The sequence below is a fragment of the Saimiri boliviensis genome, chromosome 2 (genome assembly GCF_048565385.1).
Source record: "Saimiri boliviensis isolate mSaiBol1 chromosome 2, mSaiBol1.pri, whole genome shotgun sequence".
In the NCBI taxonomy this organism is placed as follows: Eukaryota; Metazoa; Chordata; class Mammalia; order Primates; family Cebidae; genus Saimiri; species Saimiri boliviensis.
Genome location: NC_133450.1, coordinates 122,202,830 through 122,218,418, shown reverse-complemented (window position 1 = coordinate 122,218,418; position 15,589 = coordinate 122,202,830). Strand labels below are relative to the sequence as shown.

Here is a 15,589-nt window from a genome sequence, read left to right as displayed (position 1 = left end):
CATTGAATTGTATACCTTAAATGAGTGAATTCTATGGTGTGTAAATTTTCTCTCTCCTCCCACTTCCTTTCTGGGCCCCAGTCTTTCCCTTCACTTGTGCTTGGCCAGAACCTCCCTGTGATACTGTATTTAGGCATTCCCCCTTGGTGACTCACTGCACTATTATCTTTGCTTATCAACTTGCATTCAGCTGGCTGGCATCTTTCAAAATAACCACCCTCCCAGGCCTATGTGCCTTTTGAGAAAGACCAGTACTGAATGAGCCTCTAGTAGTGACAACATTTTAGTTGTTAGTAGTATAATAGGAAGAGATATTTTACACAAGCTGCTTTGGAGAACTTTCAAATTATCCTTTGTTTGGTAACTGACCTACTTAACTGTGCCCAGCACAAAGAAAAAGCATCTTGGAGTGGTTCTTTTTTTTTCTTTGATACAGGATTTCACTCTGTCACCCATGCTGCAGTACAGTGGTGTGATCTCAGTTCACTGCAACCTCCATCTCTCAGGCTCAGGCGATCCTCCCACCTCAGCCTCCTGAGTAGCTGGGACCACAGGTGCATGCCACCACACGTGGCTAATTTTTGTATTTTTGGATAGAAATGGGGTTTTGTCATGTTGCTGAGCTTTAAGCAATCCTCCTGCTTCAGCCTACCAAGGTGCTAGGATTAGAGGATGTACCATTGTGTATGGCCTTGCCCTACAATCTTAAGGTTCAATTGCAAAGCCACTGTTGTATAAAGCTTGTACAAAATGAGTACAAGTCACACATGGGAGCTCAAATGAGGGACTGATTGTATACACTGAACAATGAGAATTGGGTTGATTAGGGAAAGATTTTCTTTTTTTCTTTTGATTACAGTGATGGATACTTAATATTAGGGAAAGTTTTATAGAAAACATTTGAGCCTAGTCTTGAAGGATGAAGCAGGGGAGAGGATTTCCCACCAGGATGAGCCAAAGCAGAGAAGCAAAAAGTACTAGGCACGTACATGAGTCATTGTCACAACTGGTGTGACTAGATCAGGACATGAAAGGCTCTAGTGAGACAGGCAGAAAGGTAATTGCATTGAGGAGGGCTGCATTCGGTACTTGGCTTTTCTACCCCTGATCTGCCTCTTGGTTAGACTGACCAGGAATCAGAATGGTGCCATCTGAAAAATATGTCCTAGAGATACTTGAGTGGAATATTTAACTGCATTGTAAGCTTTTGGATTTAGTAAGCAGATTTACTCAATTCTTATTTATGTATATGAAGATAAGTCTTCATATACATAAATAGGAATATGAATTTACATACCATGGAATTCACCTCAGTTCAGTGGAAAAAGCAAAGATAACAGTGCAATGAGCCAACATGGGGGAATGCCTGGATGCAGCATCACAGGACGGTTCTGACCAAGCACAAGACTGGGGCCCAGAAGAGAGACACTCAAAGAGAAGCAGAGGATGAATCAACTTCACAGGTTTGCCTGGGGCTGGCAGGAATCCAGTCAACAATGGAGTGGCTGGCAGCAGAGAAAGGTGTTTGCCACTGCACTGTCAGAATGGAGAGAATAGAGAATGTGGTTGCAGAAGTTAAAGAAAAAGAGAAAAGGCAAACAAGAGGAAATATAAATAGGGCTTTGGTAAGGAAGTGGGAATGAAGGAATAGTGGCTTATCAGCGAACTAACTCAGATATGATTGAATAGACAGGAAACGAAACAATCGGAAGGCAAGGGAGAGAAGCGGGGTTGGCCTGATGGAAGCGGCCATCAAGTGCCGGAAGTTCATGCTTCCCTACCGTCTCATAATGTCCATCCCACCTTTCATCATTTTGCCCTTCCTCATCCTTTGCTGCACTCACATACTATCTCATCCCAGTTCCTAATTACTTGTCTGAGAAGCAGATAATCACACAAGACATGCCATTTCACCCCCTTTTGACAATCTTGGCCTGTGTCCCAGCCCCAACACAAGTTGCACAAAAAATGAAATCATTTCATCTTTCTCTTTATTCTGACTACATTATGACATTAAGTAAGTCCAAGAGGTATTGAGTTAGTTCTTGTTTGGTCACTGTTGATTTAGATAAGGCAGAACTGAGCCCCCAGAAATGTATCGTCTCTAAAAGCTAGTAGCAGATGCAAAGTTTGAAGGCCCAAGTCAAATCCTGGGCATCTTCGCGGAAGCGTGGTAGGGCATGGGCTCAAGCTCTTGTGTAAGAAAAACCAGGAACGGGAACAGCTTTATTTTGTAGTGCCAAAGTCTCACTATGTTCACACCTGTGATCCCAGCTTTGAGAAGAGGATCTGGCACCAAAAGGGTCTGGTGGAAGAAAGTGGGGAAGGGAAAAGATAGGAATCTTTTCCTTTCTGCTACAACCTAAGGACAGAGGCACATGACTCCAGTAGGGGGCCAAAGAAGGTAGCAGCTACTTGGATCTCGTGTGGGAGACGCCAGACCACTCCGGCACATGTCAACTGGCCTTGTCAGGGAGTGGAATGCTGGCCATGAGAATGGAGACAAATCTTTCCAACTTCTGTGCAGCTTGTCTGCTAGCCTCTAATACTTCTTCATGGTTGGCCTTCTCCAGGCTTTCATAATCCAAGACGACCTTGTTAGTGATGAGTGAGAAGCCAAAGACTCGAAGCCCACAGTGCCGTGCAACAATGACCTCTGGGACCGTACTCATGCCTGATGGCGAGAAAGATGGAAACCAGCTGTCAGGATCCTCAAATAACTCTTTTCCTTGCCCTTTAGCCTCACTTTCAACAAGAATTAAAAATCTCAAAAAAAAAAAAAAAAAAAATCCAAAGATGGCAAGGCACAGTGGGGTTCACACCTGTACTCCCAGGACTTTTCAAGGCCAAGGCAGGAGGATACCCCGAGCCCAGGAGTTTCAGACCAGCCAAGGCAACGTAGCAAGACCTCGGCTCAAAAAATAATTAAAATTAGCCGGGTGTGGTAGTGTATGCCTCTGGTCCCAGCTACTCAGGAGGCTCAGGTGGGAGCATTGCTGGAGCCCAGGCAGTCAGAACTGCAGTGAGCCAAAGACGGTGCCACTGCACTCCAGCCTTGGCAACAGAGCAAGATCCCACCTAAAATAAAAACAAATCCAAAGAAGCAGCTAAATTATGTTGAGGTATGTTGTTCTTCTGTATTGCCTAAAATAAATACACATTTCTTAAAATTACCAATGCAATGCTTTCATTTCTATGTTTGTGACAATTTTGAAGTCAGTCCTAGTGATAGAGTTCCATCTTCTAGCTAGAGGTACAGAAAGTGGCTATAGTGAATTTTTTTAGAATTCTTAGAAATGATCATCAAATTGGCCAGGTGCAGTGGGTCATGCCTATAATGCCAGCACTTTGGGAGACTGAGATGGGCGGATTACCTGAGGTCACCAGTTCAAGACCAGCTTAGCCAACATGGTAAAACCTCATCTCTACTAAAAATACGAAAATTAACCAAGTGTGGTGGTGCTGTAATCCCAGCTACTAGGGAGGCGGAGACACGAGAATTGCTTGAACCTGGGAGGCGGAGGTTGCAGTGAGCTGAGATTGCCTGGGCAACAGAGTATCATCTCAAAAAAAAAAAAAAAAGAAACAGTCATCAAATGATGGATAGGCCATTCATTAGCACTGCAACTGTTAACCCCTTGGTGCTTCATAGGGAGATTTGTTGCTACAACACCAGATCTCACCACTTTGTATCTTAAGAAGTCAATTAGCCGGGCGCGGTGGCTCAAGCCTGTAATCCCAGCACTTTGGGAGGCCGAGGCGGGTGGATCACGAGGTCGAGAGATCGAGACCAACCTAGTCAACATGGTGAAACCCCGTCTCTACTAAAAATACAAAAAATTAGCTGGGCATGGTGGTGCGTGCCTATAATCCCAGCTACTCAGGAGGCTGAGGCAGGAGAATTGCCTGAACCCAGGAGGCGGAGGTTGCGGTGAGCCGAGATCACGCCATTGCACTCCAGCCTGGGTAACAAGAGCAAAACTCCGTCTCAAAAAAAAAAAAAAAAAAAAAAAAAAAAAGAAGTCAATTTAATTCACCGTTCCCTGAATTCAGATCCTCTTAATCCAATGAGGCCTGTTATCGCCCTCCTTCTCCTTCCCATTTCTATTCTGTGAAATCCCTCCCTCTTCAAGCCTCTAGTCAAATTCCTCTTCTCACCAACAGCGTCTGCTCCCAGCTTCTGCAGCAGACGACATTCTGCCACAGTCTCAAAGCTGGGGCCTGCCAGCATCACATAGGTGCCTTCCTGTAGCTCACGTTGCTCCCCCATTTGTTTCCAGGTACTGAGAGCCCTCTGCCTCATAGTCCGGTCGTAGGCATCAGACATGGCAGGGAAACGAACTCCAAACCTAGGACACAGTTTGAATGATCTCACATAAATGGAATTTTAAAAATTCTCCCACAGCTCCTAGAGAAGTCCTTAAGTCCTACTCATCCTAAAAAATAAATAAATAAAAAGTAAGATATATACCTTTCATCATTGGGCCCTCTGAGAGGGTTCTGACCAGAGAAACCAGGTAGGTTGATATGGTCACAGATCAGCATGATATCTCCAACCTCAAACTTGGGGTTCAGTCCTCCAGCTGCATTGGTGACCACCAGGGTGTCTACACCCAGAAGGTGGAACACCCTCACTGGGAATGTCACCTTCAAAGCAAAAGATCAGAATTTTACAAAATTTCATTCATCCAGCTACACAGATATGCATGATATACATTGTGAAAGAAAAGGAAGGAGGAGACAAAAAGTCCACCTAGCCCAGCTAGCTAGGCAATGAAAGAGTCCAGATAGTTCTCTCCCACTTCCAGACCCAGCCCGGCCTATGCCCCGATTTACCTTCCAGAGTGAGTACCCTTCATACATGTGGAACCTGCCCTGCATCATCACACAGGCTCTGCCGTTCAGGAAGCCAAACACCAGTCGGCCAGCATGACCTGGCACTGTATACAAAAAAGAAAGAGGAAGGAATGGGATTATATTTTCATGTAACACATCCCCACTGAGCACCTACTGTGAGCTACTTGCTCTGCTCAAAATGTTAGAGAATAATTAAGCAAAAGACTTGTTATTATCTCTGCTTTCAGAGAGTTTATGTCTGGTGGGAGAGCCAGGCATTACTCACAATTATACAAATACAACCTGAGATTAGAGATATGGGGTAAGGACGTTCAGCATGAACATACAAAGAAGGAAGGGCTCTTTACAGAAATTTCAAGATAATATAAGCCACACTGCCAGAGAGTAAAAAGTAGATACTCAGAAATGGAGGGTTAAGTACCACATATTCTCACTCATAAGTAGGAACAAAATGTGTACACATGGACCTACAGACTGAAATAGTAGACACTAGGGACTTGGAAAGGTGAGAATGCGGGAGGGGGATGGGGGATGAGAAATTACCTAGAGAGTACAATGATCACTGTTCAGGTGATGGTTGCACTGCAGAACAGACTTCACCAACATGCAGTATACCCACATAACAAAACTGCATTGTACCCCTGTAGATCTATAAAAATAAAATAAAAAACAGACCAGGTGCAGTGGCTCATGCCTGTAATCCCAGCACTTTGGGAGGCCGAGGCAGGCAGATCTCAAGGTCAAGCGTTCGAGACCAACCTGGTCAACACAGTGAAACCCCATCTCTACTAAAAATGCAAAAATTAGCCAGGTGTGGTGGCGCATGCCTGTAATTTCAGCTACTTGGGAGGCTGAGGTGGGAGAATCACTTGAACTTGGGAGACAGAGGTTGCAGTGAGTCGAGATCGCACCACTGCATGCCAGCCTGGGCAACAGAGCGAGACTCCATTTCAAAATTAAGTACAGTGAATGCATAATTATCGACCTCTTCAAATGTTTCCAAGTTCTCAAAACATGTATTCTTATATATTGCCTGAACTTAATTACCTGCCTCTTCAGTCTGGCAAGCGAGCTCATGGTATACTTTGGCTTTCTAAAGAAGAGGCTACTGAACAAGGAGAAAAGGGGCTGAATTTGAACACAAGCAAGTCTCTTTCCTTATGACCCACAGAACAGTCCTGTGGGAGCACATGCCCATGTAGGGGCTCATGGGAGTGCAAAGATAACTCCCCACAGTCATAACAGCCATATTTACCATTTCCCTTATCTGGCAATCTCTTCTAATAGATGGCCAACCTATCCTTTAGGGAATAGGAGAGAGACCAGAAGCAAGAGGAAGAGCTGGGGAATTCTCAAAGACAGAGGAACTTAAAAAAAAAAGCCACCACAGTAGTAAAGAGTTGACACAGGAAACCCAAGAGAAGTATAAAAAATAAGCATGTTGATAAGCTTAAAACACGAATCCACTTATCACTCAATGCAGTGCCTTTCTCACTGGGGATAGGTGTGGCCAGTGGAGTCAATGTCACTACTATCTCCCTTAGAGAAGCATGCCCTTTGCACACCCTCTCTTAGTATTTCCCACACCTTCCCCCTCTGCTCTCCTAGTCTTGCTTCAAACGGTATAAAAAATAGCTATTAAAACATTAAAAAAAAAAAAAAAAAAAAAACCCAGCTATTAAAAGTCTTTTCCTGTTGACAGGTCTGAAAAAAAATTCTTAACTCTCCCGGGAAAAGACCGAAGTCTTAAAAATTAATAAATAACCCAAGAGAAGTTAGTTATTTGAGAAATCGAGTACACCAAATAAATGGCCCTTGGCCTTTCCTTGGCCCCTGTCACCTGGCCCTCTTCTAAGTCTTAGCCTCTGTCCACTGATACACACATGCCCTTGTGTGATGTCATCTTGTGGGATGTCTACTAGAGGAATCTCCTAAAGTCATTCTGACTCATGGTGGGCTTTTCTCCTCTTACAACATTCGTTTTCAGTGAAATGATAGGTCAAGGAGTAGAAACACTGGCCCACTTGGTTGTGTTACACAGAATCCCAGTAACATCCCTGAGTCCCTTTCCCCACTTTCGCCTGCCAGTACCTGTACTCCGAGGAAAGTTGGGGATTTCACTGTAGTCAAAGGCCTGCGCCTGAGTTAATTTATCAGTCAGACCTCCTAATCCAGAACCACAGATTATTGCCACTTGAGGTCGGTGCTTAGTGTGAGACAGAAGCCATTCTGCAGTGTTCTTGTAATCTTCGTATGTGTATCTGGGGAGAAAAAATCAAGGTGAATTCTGCTCTCATTCCAAGGGCATCATAGACAAATGACCTTTGGTACAAAAAGGCTGGCAGGTATACTGAGGCAGCAGGGATGGAGAAGCTACAACAGACGGAGAGGCCATACTATGTTCGCCCATCTATTCACCCACCTTTCTTTCTGAATCATGCCCACTACAAGTCTGATATGAAACTCCCTCCATTCCAGAGCCTGGCAAAAGTTAATAAAGCCTGTTTCTACTAACAGACCCAACTCCACTGTTGATCTACTGAACACTGGCAGGTTAAATACCTCCCCTTTTAATAAAGATTTAGAGAGGAAGGGACCAGAGTCTACGGGAAAGTACAATGAAATAATCAAATTGGGAGAGTAAAAGGGTGTGGCCAGGAGGAAGCCCAAGGAGACTAAAAAATTGGATTAAGTCCTTCCTGAGGGCGGTGACTGCCTAGTAAAGTCCTCCTTATTACCCTACCTATCGACTAAAGGCATTGAAAATGTAATAAAACCAACTACCATGAAGGAAGGGATAAATTCAAATTTCCTTTTGAACCCTCATCCCTCCAATTCCTTCCTCAAAGATGTAAGGGCTACATTATTTGACCAATAAAACACAATGGGAACACCCCTGGTAGAGGTCTGTGTGCCATTCTTAGCTCCCTGGATCACAAGGAGGCTAATTCCAGACTAGAAACTAGATAAACTACTGTACAAAAAGGCAGACCAAGTCCACTGCACTGGTTATCAAAGGCTAAACCAGCACTGACTACACAAATTGTCATCAGAAGCTTGTTAGGAAGGCAGATTCTGGCACTCCAGCCTGGTGACAGAGTAAGACCCTGTATAAAAAAAACAAAACAAAACACAGATTCTGAAGCCCATGTAATTTTGATTCAAAAACCAGGTTTAGGAATTGCTGGTCTAGAGGGAAGCAGAACTCAGCCTAGATTCTAGTCCCAATATTGTCTTTTTAGGCATGTAGTTTGTGCTTCAAATTCTTTTCTCAAGTATAAGCAAGGGAATGGAATTGGCCCCATCTACCTTATAGGATCCATCTGAAAATGAACTGAATACTTGCTAACAACCTCCAAAGACCTACGGCTCTGTTACTCCCGGTATTTGAACCTTTCTCCCGCTTTCCACCTCCTGTGGTCTTCTTCCTGTCCTTCCCCCTCCCTGACTCCTCCCAGTTTCCTTTCTCTCTATCGAGGACCTTTACCATTCAAGAACTTACCCAGAACCGCGAAACTAGCAAAAATCAACCCGTGTTACTTTACTCCGGGTTCCAAGTCCAGTTCTCCCACACTCATCTGGGAAGACCAAAGATTGGCTTCGGAGGTGGAAATGAGGTGTGACTGAGCTGAACATAACTAACCAAGCTTCCAAAGGAAATTTTTTACTCCCAAAGCAGAGCCTGGGAAACCAGACATGATTGCACAATACACTAGGCTACCCTCAGGGAAGAAGTTGGATAGGGTAGGGTGCGGGGTGGTCAACAGAGCCACAGGATAATGGAGAGAAGCAATGAATTTGGTAAAATGTTAATCAAATAGCATCCCCAAAAGGTGCAAAGGAAATGAATGATATGTGAAGCTGCCGCCACAGGGCATGTCTAGCTACAACTCATAGCATTTCTCATTGTTCAGTCTCCTCAGGAACACCCTGGCTCCCTGGGCATGCAAAAGCAACTGTGATGCCTAAAGCAGGTCACTTGGACTGTGATTTCCAGGACCAAAGCAAAGAGAAGAGTTTTCAAAGGTGTGGGGTGTGGAAAGTGAGCAGAGGACTGTTGCTCAGTTTGATAATTAAGGATTTTCTTCTCCACTTAAGACTCAGTTCCCACCGAGTTAGTCAGACGGAAGGGAGGAGTGGAACTGGCAAAAAAAGGTGAGCAATTTTTCCTCTAAAGGAGGTACTCTGAATCTGAGCAGCAAAAGGACCTTGCAGCTTTACCTGGACCCTAGCGTGGGAATTTGTGAAGAGCGCAGGGGGTGAGGAGACTTCTTCTTGGTATGGAGTGAGGGAGATATAGATATATGCTCACTCTCCACTGATAGCCCTAACACACGCACGGAAACGCACAACGAACGGCTCCTTTTCCGGAGTAGCTTAGACCGCACCAGTGCCCCCTTCCTGCTCCGGTGGCGCCACCCCAGCTCGATTCCCGCGTCTGTCCCAGACCGCACCGGCTGGCGCCGGACTCTGCCGCCTTGCCTCCGACACCAGGCTCCGTCCCAGGCCTCTCTGCATCCCCAGGGCACTCGTTCCCTCCCCCGACTCCCTCTGGGCCCACTGTGCCGGGTTCCCGGGTCTCACAGCCCCCTCTCCTCCCCAGGGATCCTCTAGGCCTGGTTCCTGCCTCACCCGTTCTCCATTGTCCCGCAGACGCCCTGTCGATGAGCCTGCTAGGGTGTGCTCCCGCGTGCTCCGATCCGCTCGGATCCGCCCCGCTATGCAGGACTGAGCAAGTTGCAGATCTGTCTGGTACGCACAGTTCCCGCACTGTTCTAGGCTCCGGCTTATATGCCCAGCCCTGGAGTCCCCAGCCAATGGCAGGCAAGCACGCGGGCCGGCCACGTCTCCATGGTGACACACCCTAATTCAATCGGCTGAGCCTGGGCTGTAAACCTAATCGGAGTTCTTCCCAGCCCTAAACCTTCTCCCCCGGCGCGGGTAGGGGGGTGAGGGAGGTGGCGGGGCGCACCCAGTATTTCATCTCCGTACCCATTTGGGTCCGCAGGGCAGGAGTTCCCAGCAAGGAGGCCTTTGAGGAAACAGGGCTAGAAGTAGGGAGGAGAGCCCCCAACCGTCTTCCTGCAAACCTCATTCTGGCTGTGTCAATAGCAAACAGTGAGAGATTTGAAAAGAAAAAAATTCAAACCTTAGATTGTACAACCCCGGAATAAAAATGAAGCAAGCCTGTGTCTGAGTTGCTCCCTGGATGAGGGAAGCTGGGTCGCCCCTGGCAACACTGCTGACTTGGAGGTTACTGGTTTAGAAGAGCACATCCAAGCCCAGACCGGGAGAAGCAAAAGTTCTCGGGCAAGAATTTCTGGGTCCTAGATACCGACAGAAAGAATGAGGATGGATTTGCTGGGTAAGGAGGGACGCACATGATCCCTACATCTACGAAATACTGATCCAATCAATTCAGATAATTAGAGGACTCCTCCCGAGATGAAAATTCTGGTATCAGGATACACAGGTACCATAATATAACATTTCGGGTCTTTGGTAGAATACAACTATTTCTTCTCCCTAGATTTACAAATTAACCAACCTCACATCAAATCACAAATCAATGAACTTTGCTTAGCTATTGGAATCCTCCACCTCTTCCCTCCTCCAAACTCTAATCTTTTCTTTAATTAATTAATTTTATTTATTATTGTTATGTATGTATGTATGTATGTATGTATTTAATTTTTTGAGACAGAGTTTCACTCTTGTTACCCAGGCTGGAGTGCAATGGCGCGATCTCGGCTCACCGCAACCTCCGCCTCCTAGGTTCAGGCAATTCTCCTGTCTCAGCCTCCTGAGTAGCTGGGATTACAGGCACGCACCACCATGCCCAGCTAATTTTTTGTATTTTTAGTAGAGACGGGGTTTCACCTTGTTGACCAATATGGTCTCGATCTCTTGACCTTGTGATCCACCCGCCTCGGTCTCCCAAAGTGCTGGGATTACAGGCTTGAGCCACCGCGCCCGGCCAGATTTTTTTTTTTTTAAGATGGGTTTCACCATGATGGCCAGGCTAGTCTTGAACTCCTGACCTCAGGTGATCCATCCACCTGGGCCTTCCAAAGTGCTAGGATTACAGGCATGAGCCACCGCACCCGGCTTAAACTCTAATCTTTTCTGCTTGTCATTTTTCCCCCTTTCGTGGCCAGCCATTATTTTCCAATCCTGTTTTTCTCATTCATTTAACAAATATTTATTGAGCATCAACTATGCACCAGTGCTATTCTAGTGCTAGGGACACAAGAATAAAAACAATATCTGTAAATAAAAAATATATATCTGTAAAGAACTGAGCTCAAGGCTGGGTGCAGTGGCTCAAGCCTGTAATCCCAGCACTTTGGGAGTCCAAGGCGGATGGATCACGAGGTCAAGAGATCGAGACCATCCTGGCCAACATGGTGAAATTCCATCTCTACTAAAAATAAAAAATTAGCTGGGCGTGGTGGTGCATGCCTGTAGTCCCAGCTACTTGGGAGGCAGAAGAATTGCTTGAACCCAGGAGGCAGAGGTTGCAGTGAGCCGAGATTGTGCCACTGCACTCCAGCCTGGCACCTGGCGACAGAGTGAGACTCTGTCTCAAAAAAAAAAAAAAAAAAAAAAAAAAAAACGAAAAACCTGAGCCCATTGCCAAACAAATGGCTTATTCTGTCATCATTAGTGTTTTGCTATATTGTTACTATTATTGCCATCTATATTGGATGAATATAGATGGCAATAGCAGTAATAATATAGCAATAGGTTAGTAAAGGTAACAACAAAATGCTCTAAAAGTGAAATTTCACATTAGCAATGAGACTATGATTGGACTTAGAACATTGAAAGCATTATTTAATATAATGGATAAGACCAGTCATACATAAAAACCAGTCCAAGGAAATATCTATCGATATTTAACTGTTGAAGGGTTTTTTAATACCCTAAATCTAACCCAGTTTACACAAAACACAAGATTAGTACATGATTGTATCCAAGGAACTTTAAACCTAATCAATCAATATAACTCGCTTGGACAAAAGCGTAAAGCAATAATCTGCAATACACTCACACAGACACACACACACAAACTGGGGAAGCCAGGCTCGGTGGCTCATGCCCGTAATCCCAGCACTTTGGGAGGCCCAGGCGGTCAGATCACCTGAGATAGGGGGTTTGAGACCAGCCTGATGAACATAAAGATACCTCATCTCTACTCAAAATAAAAAAATTAGCTGGCGTGTTGGCATATGCCTGTAATGCCAGCTACTTGGGAGGTTGAAGCAGGAGAATCACTTGAACCCCGGGGAAGGTGATGGTTGCAGTGAGCCGAGGCTGTGCCACTGCACTTCAGTCTGGGCAACAAGAGTGAAACTCCATCTTAAAAAATAAAAAATGGGGGGACAAAGGATCAGCTTTCCGTAGTGTTTCTCCAGCATCATATGGGGAACAGTCAAATCATCTTTACATCTCTTCACATCTTTTACTGGTTTTCTCAGAGGTTTTTGACAGCCATACTCTACAGATTCAGGTGTTTTGTGAGTGTGCACTATCTGCTGCACTGTGAAGACAGATACATGGTTAAATACATGAAATGTCTGCTTATTGTTTATTTTCTTTAGGCCATCTAAAACCAAATCCCCATACTCTGTTCCTTTTTACCATTTTGATCTGTTTTCAACACCTCAGTCCAGAGGTCCAATTTTCTCAGTTCAGCAGCTCACCAATTATTTTTCACAGCACTTCTAGGTCAAAAGAAACACCTCATAGTTTTATTTTTTTAAGTAGCTGGTTCCTGAGAACTTACTAGTGCTTTGAAAATAACAATACAAACAAATAGAAAAACATTTATTTCATTCTTAAATAAGCACAAATAGTTACTCACGGGATATGTGCCTCTGTTTGGCAGTACTCAACTTCTCACATGTTGGAATCCAATGCTGCCACCCTCATTTTCTATTCCATGCTGATTTTTACACAGTACTTTTTTTTTTTTTTACATAGTATTTAATTTTTATCAGCAGGACTTTCTAAAACCATCTTTTGTAAAGATATGTTGTCAGGCCGGGCGCGGTGGCTCAAGCCTGTAATCCCAGCACTTTGGGAGGCCGAGGCGGGTGGATCACGAGGTCGAGAGATCGAGACCAACCTGGTCAACATGGTGAAACCCCGTCTCTACTAAAAATACAAAAAATTAGCTGGGCATGGTGGCACATGCCTGTAATCCCAGCTACTCAGGAGGCTGAGGCTGAAGAATTGCCTGAGCCTAGGAGGCGGAGGTTGTGGTGAGCCGAGATCGTGCCATTGCACTCCAGCCTGGGTAACAAGAGTGAAACTCCGTCTCAAAAAAAAAAAAAAAGAAAGAAAGAAAGAAAATTAAAAATATTCTACAATACCCCTGTGAGCTTGTACTTCGGCACAGAGTTTGGGAAACATAGCCCCAGTCACTCCATGCCACCTCATTCCTGAATCTATGTAATGTAAGTGAATGGTCTCTAATAAAAATACCTGTGTGTGAATGCCATCTTTACCCCTTACTCATTATGTGATCCTAGGCAAGTAAAATTCCTACTATGCCTCAGTTTTTTCATCTGTAAAATAGCGATAATAGTACGTACTATTTTTGCAAGGATCATATAGAATACCTTTCACACGTTTAACTAAGTGCCTGGATTTATAATAAGTACACATTAAATGCTGGCTATTATTAATATCCATTGTCTCTTTCTCTTTTTGATGTTTCTAGACTCACCTAACCATATATTGGATCAAAATAAAAATATGTCTAGCCTATCAATTCCAATGAATCCTACACTGTTCCAAACAGAAGGCACTAGCCACGTGTGGCTATTTAAAAGTAATAAAATTAATTAAGATGAAATATATATCCTCTGAAATCTAGGTGGAAAATAAAGAAAAAAAAATGAAATATAGAATAAAAATGACAATTCAGTTCTCTAATCATACTAATTACATTGTAACTTCTCAATAGCCACATGTGGTTAGTGGCTACCATATTGCATAGCATAAAAAACATTTCCAGCATCACAGAAAGTTTTATTAAACAGCACTGCTCTTATCTTTTCTAGTCACTGCCACCTGGTATCCACATAAAAGAAACTGGAACTGTGCTTTATTATTTACTTTTAGGTAAAAGAGTTCCTGGCCGGGCGCGGTGGCTCAAGCCTGTAATCCCAGCACTTTGGGAGGCCGAGGCGGGTGGATCACGAGGTCGAGAGATCGAGACCATCCTGGTCAACGTGGTGAAACCCCGTCTCTACTAAAAATACAAAAAAACTAGCTGGGCGTAGTGGCTCGTGCCTGTAATCCCAGCTACTCAGGAGGCTGAGGCAGGAGAATTGCCTGAACCCAGGAGGCGGAGGTTGCGGTGAGCCGAGATCGTGCCATTGCACTCCAGCCTGGGTAACAAGAGCGACACTCTGTCTCAAAAAAAAAAAAAAAAAAAAGAGTTCCTGTAGCATTCTATAGACAGGAACCAATCATCAATCTTAGGTTGATTATAGTTCATTAATGCCTTATTATCCTTTCTTCTATCTTCTCATTACTTCTATCTTCAGAGGAACTCCTTGTCCAGGAACATACTTAGTAACACTCTTACCCTCCACCCTCAAGATCAAGGAAACTAAAAAACAAAAGTGGCAGGTATAGGTTCCGAGTCACTCGGTATTGCCTTGTGGTGTGGGAACGCATTCCAGATAGTGACTCCCAACGTTAACAATTATAGAAGCCCACTCTATAGGCCTTTCAGGATTCTTTAGGGAGGGAGCCTATTTTATTACTGCCCTCTCAACGGAGATCTCTCATTTTCTCTATTTCACAAGCTAAATATGCTCTTTAAAAAATATCTACCCCTTGGGCCGGGTGCGGTGGCTCACGCCTGTAAACCCAGCACTTTGGGAGGCCGAGGCGGGTGGATCACCAGGTCAACAGATCGAGACCATCCTGGTCAACATGGTGAAACCCCGTCTCTACTAAAAATACAAAACATTAGCTGGGCATGGTGGCGCGTGCCTGTAATCCCAGCTACTCAGGAGGCTGAGGCAAGAGAATTGCCTGAACCCAGGAGGCGGAGGTTGCGGTGAGCCGAGATCACGCCATTGCACTCCAGCCTGGGTAACAAGAGCGAAACTCCATCTCAAAAAAAAAAAAAAAAATTAGCCAGGTGTGGTGGCATCTGTGGTCTCAGCTACTAGGGAGGCTGAGGTTGGAGAATTACCTGAGCCCAGGAAGTCAAGGCTGCAGTGAACCGTGATGGCGCCACTGCACTTCAGCCTGAGCAACAGAGTGAGACCCTGTCTCAAAAAAAAAAAAAAAAAAATCGACTCCCCTTACCATCATAATGTTTGATCTTCCATTTTCTCCAATTACTGAAATTGGAGAAACATTTTAGGATTTTTTCCTGTTTTTGTTTTGTTTTGTTTTGTTTTGTTTTTTGAGATAGGGTCTCACTCTGCTGCTCAGGCTAGAGTGTAGTGGCTCAAACTTGGCTCACTGCCGCCTCAATCTCCTAAGCTCAAACAATCATCCTTCCTCAGCCTCTCAAGTAGCTAGGACTACAGGCACGTACCACCACATTCACCTCTTTTTTATTATTTTTTTTTTTAGAGATGGGGTCTCTTTATGTTGCCCAGGCTGGTCTCCAACTTCTGGGCTCAAGTAATCTTCCCACCTCAGCCTCCCAAAGTACTGGGATTATGGGCATGACCCACCACATCTGGCCCTTTTCTCT

The 15,589-nt window shown here is 44.6% G+C and overlaps 1 protein-coding gene across 2 annotated transcripts; it reads right to left on the bottom strand.

Annotated features, from left to right (window-relative positions):
• Positions 1-1,969: 1,969 nt before the first annotated feature.
• Positions 1,970-10,098, bottom strand: PNP (purine nucleoside phosphorylase). 2 transcript variants are annotated; one of them, XM_074394175.1, is made up of 6 exons: positions 10,007-10,098; positions 6,949-7,118; positions 4,837-4,940; positions 4,472-4,647; positions 4,159-4,349; positions 1,970-2,674 (listed from the first exon to the last, which is right to left on the bottom strand). In XM_074394175.1, exons 3-6 carry the CDS (start codon positions 4,882-4,884, stop codon positions 2,457-2,459), a joined length of 633 nt encoding a protein of 210 aa, XP_074250276.1. In that variant the 5' UTR covers positions 4,885-4,940; positions 6,949-7,118; positions 10,007-10,098; the 3' UTR covers positions 1,970-2,456. The 2 variants fall into 2 exon arrangements, with proteins under 2 accessions (XP_074250276.1, XP_003935843.1); XM_003935794.4 differs by lacking the exon at positions 10,007-10,098 and adding an exon at positions 9,490-9,657.
• Between the last annotated feature and the right edge of the window lie 5,491 nt (positions 10,099-15,589).

Bases quoted from the DNA above. Each gene is read 5' to 3' on its own strand.
- PNP (XM_003935794.4), bottom strand. The intron at 4,648-4,836 runs GTAAATCGGGGC...TTTGCTTTGAAG, and splicing joins AAGGGTACTCACTCTGGAAG to GTGACATTCCCAGTGAGGGT. The intron at 4,350-4,471 runs GTATATATCTTA...ACTGTGTCCTAG, and splicing joins AGAGGGCCCAATGATGAAAG to GTTTGGAGTTCGTTTCCCTG.